A 4,257-nucleotide genomic window follows, 5' to 3' on the forward strand; every position below is an offset into this window, starting at 1 on the left:
ATTGGCATCTTCTGCTGAAGGTGACTTGTTTTCATCTTTTCCCTATATTAGATTTGGACTAGTGACTGCTAAAGACTTATTACAAAGTACCAAAAATGAAAACGCTGTAGTTTTCTGACTGCTAATCAGTGTTCCTAAACCAATCTGGGGATTTTAAGATAAAAACAAATCATCCTTAACTCTGTATGAACCAAAAAGTATGGCTTCATGAAGCTAAAATCCCTAGGAACATTTTGCTAGTCTAATGTTCATTATGCTTTACCAAAATGCCATGAGGTTTTATTCAAAAAAAAAAAAAAAAAAAAAACTGGTGGTTAGGCCATCCAAAATTTCCTAGTTTTATTAAAAAAAAAAAAAAAAAAAAAAAGCTGTGTGTTAGTCGATCCAAAATTCCTCAAATTCAGATCATACATATCACTCCCACTGTCCAAGCACCACACACGCTGGGATCCCAGGTCTGTCAAGCAGGTCAGTTCAGTTCAATGGTGATGGATGAAATATTTACAAGCCTCTATTTACAGGATTTCTTTCTGTAGATTACAGGCCAATAATCTTTTCTTCCACTCCTAGTCAATCTGAGTTTGGTTTTCTCAATGAGAAGGGATAAATCTGAAAATGGCTGCTCAGCTGCTTTACCTATGGAAAATCAGGACACGAGACAGTGACAAATATGAATGCTATTTTCTAAAAGCACACAGAACTCACCCCTTGGAGACAATTTACTGACATGGCAAAAACCATCAGAAATAATGCTGAGATTTTTCTGGATTGGGGTAGTTATATAGCTAGATAGTCAAAGGGGAGTACTAGGGAGCTGGAACTCAAACCTGGGTTTGACTCCAAAATCTAGTCTTTTCTGAGCCCTCCAGAACATATAAACTCATATCCAAATCTACAGAAAGAGTACAGCATTAACTGACTCATCCAACAGATAATTACACGCAGAGTCAGACTGACTTGTTAAAACATTTCTAGATAAACTTGTACTTTAATTCTACTTTTCTGTAACTTTTGTGAAATCCCTTTGCACCCACTTGAAACAAGCATGAATTTCTCAATAATTTCTAGCTTTAAAATCAACTGTAATTACTATAACATATTCCATAGAGAAATAATATCTGAAATTGCACATCTGGGTATTATCAAAAAGTTAGAGACTATCCCCAAATCCTTCCAGGTACTATAATAACTTTCTTTTCAAGTCCTCCACTGCCTCCTCTCCACTATTTATAAGAGCCAAATGGAACTGATGTTGCTCCGGGTAACTCACCACTCGTACTCCATAATGGATGTGGGCGAGAGTGAAAACAGCTGTTAACGTGTACAGGAGTACACTCTCAATGTTAGAGGCGACTCCGAACTTCACCGCCATGACAACCAAGAAGAGAGGAATCAGCAACCAATTCAAAGTTGGGCACCGGGTACTGCTCATTTGACAAACAATCAGCTGACACTTAAAGTTAATTTTAAAAAGAAAAGGAAAGTTTAATTAGCAATGCACTATGCACTTCCAAAATTAGTCACTCCAATTTTTAAAAAACATTCAAGTACTGAGCTGACACATTTACCCTATCTAAGTTCAGTGGTTTTCCACTGTTCATGGATCCAACTGGATCTCTGTCCTCAGTTTCGAACCCATGGACCCTCAGAGTATGTCAGAGATGTTGGAAGATAACTTAGTAAGGATGCTATTGAAGTATTCTTCCACTGGGTAACAGTTTGGATGAAAGAAATTTCTTACAATTTTGGATTCTATGATATCTGAAAAAAAAAAATTCAAAATAGTCTCACACACCCCCACACAACTAAATTTCTTTATAGCCAAACTCTAATTCAGTGATACTGTCATAATGAATACTTCAAAACCTCTCCGGTTCTATTCATTTTCAATACCTTACTGAGATACAGCTTTATTCTCCCAGAGACAGATTTTATACAATGCATTAGTGTTTTGCAGCTCTTTAAACCCTATAAAATCAGCAGGACTAGGCTGGCTCCAAGGTCTTCACAGTAATGCACTAAAGAAAAATTGGATCCCATGTGGTAACCACAGTTGAGATCCCTGGCCAAGGATACCATGGGCTAGAGGACTGAAGGAAGGAGAGTGAGCATTACCAGACCCTGGGGACAGCTTCTCTCTTTCTCTCATTCTCTTATGAACATTCATGCTCCATCACAAAGAGTAACATCAGGACTTGGGATATTAAACAATGTTGCAGATAGGGAAACATAAGCTCAGTGACTAAACTACAAAATAAAACTTGGGCCAGCCACACAGTCTGGTGGTTAAGGTACCCAGTTCCCACATGGCTGATGGTGCAGTTCGAATCCCAGCCCAGGTGGGATAGTAGCATGACCATGCCCCTTAGGGGGATGCTTTCTCTGACTCTTTCTCTGACAAGTGCACACACCCTGTGGAAAATTGAAGTGTATGTATGGTGGCCAGTGGGTGGTGTGGTGGTTAAGGCGCTGGACACTAACACATGGCTGACCACAATTTGAGTCCCAGACCTGGTGGCTTGCTTTCTTACTTTCTCTCTCTGTCTCTCTGTGTGTCTCCCTCTGATCAATTTTAAAAAAGGATAAATAAAGCTAAATAACTATTATTAAAAAAATTTTAATTAAAAAAAGGGTATGTATGTGCACATTTTCTCTTTCAAAAATCCCTTTCAAGCTCCCCAAACTATTAAGTTCACAGTCATTTTAACCACACTGTTAATAATAGTCTGAACTATAAATTACTCCATCAATTTTTCAGCAGGCAACCAAAACAAAGCATTTAAGTATGCAGTAGTTCTCAAATACTGCTGGCCTCCAAATCCTACTGGCTGTCAAGGGGCAAAATGACAATACCAGCATGTTCTGTCTTTGTGATCATGAATTAATTGTCCTTCCAAATTCCTGAGAGTAAATCTTTTAAAATGTTGCCCCCCTCCCTTTTTTTGAGAGGTTTTTGCTATAGGGCGTGTGCACTCGCCAGACAGAGAGAAAGAGACAGAGAGACAGAAAGCGAGAAATCACCCCCAGGGGGGATGGCCATGCCGCAATCCCTTCTCCTCCATTGTCCTCTCGGGATCTTGGGCACGCACGCACACTCGCCCAGTGTAAGTTTAAGCCACCGGGTCCGGGACTCGAACCGCGGTCAACTACGTGGGAGTCCAGCGACATAGCCATTACGCTAACTGCTGGTCCCAAAATGTTGCTTATTTTAATGCCATATATTCCTCAAATGACCATAACTGTCATATATTCTTAATATGTATTGTGATTTTTTTTTTTTTGAGAGAGAAATTTTTGCTGAAAGGCACGTGTACTCATCAGACAGAAAGAAAGAGACAGAAAGTAAAACATCATCCCCAGGACGGATGGTCACACCACAATCCCTTTTCCTCTCTTCTCCTCTGGGGATTTTGGGCATGCACCCACATTCGCCCAGTGTGAGTTTTAAGCCTCCAGATTTGGATATCAAACTGTGGTCAACTACATGGGAGCCCAGTGACGTAACCATTATGCCACCTGCTGATCCCAAAATATTGTGATTTTTTATTTTAAAAAAAGAAAAACATCTTACTGTGCTATTGGCAAAGGCTGTTCCAACCATATAGTAGAATACTCTAGGATGCAGCTCTAAAATATGTGACGGTGACCAGAGGATCCATGCTGTAGACAAAATGAAGAGCAAACATGGAGAAAAGAAGGGGACCATAGCTTCATAGACTGAATTGTGTTTCAAGGTGTTATTTTTATAGCTTCTGGAAAAAAGAACAATCAAGTAAAACAAAGAACATTATTACATATAAAATTTAAATTGCACAGTATACTGCAGTTTCCAACATTACTCTCACATTTGTTCTGATTATATATTCACCATACCCCTATGGCACAGGCAGATCAACATTATTAACCCACCCTGTTTTAAAGACAGGGTGAGCGAGACTGAGAAAACTTAAATTTATGTAATTTGCTTCCCAATGGCAGGACTAAGATTAGAACTGGTCTTCTGACCCCTCATCTGATTTCTTCCTCTTTAAACCAAACTCAACTGTCATGTTAAGAATGTAAAGATGAGGGACCAGCAGACAGTGTAATGGTTATGCTGTTGAACTCCCAGGTAGATGACTGCGGTTCAAGTCCTCAACCTTGCAGCCTAAGACTCACGCCAGGCACACGTGCATGCGTGTCCAAGATCCCGAGAGGAGAATAGAGAAGGGATTGCACATGGCCATCCTCCCTGGGGATTATTTCTCACTTTGTCTC

At 39.8% G+C, this 4,257-nt stretch overlaps 1 protein-coding gene across 1 annotated transcript in view; it reads right to left on the bottom strand.

Annotated features, from left to right (window-relative positions):
• Positions 1–455: 455 nt before the first annotated feature.
• Positions 456–4,257, bottom strand: part of SELENOI (selenoprotein I) — a 24,741-nt gene continuing 20,939 nt past the window's right edge. The window contains exons 7-9 of the mRNA XM_014593139.2: positions 3,572–3,752; positions 1,271–1,453; positions 456–636 (exon numbers count right to left, since the gene is read on the bottom strand). Of these exons, the coding sequence (XP_014448625.1) occupies positions 571–636; positions 1,271–1,453; positions 3,572–3,752 (430 nt within the window). The 3' untranslated portion in view covers positions 456–570. The remainder of the gene's footprint in view (positions 637–1,270; positions 1,454–3,571; positions 3,753–4,257) is intronic.

Source organism: Tupaia chinensis, unplaced genomic scaffold (genome assembly GCF_000334495.1).
Source record: "Tupaia chinensis unplaced genomic scaffold, TupChi_1.0 Scaffold139757_1, whole genome shotgun sequence".
Lineage (NCBI taxonomy): Eukaryota > Metazoa > Chordata > Mammalia > Scandentia > Tupaiidae > Tupaia > Tupaia belangeri.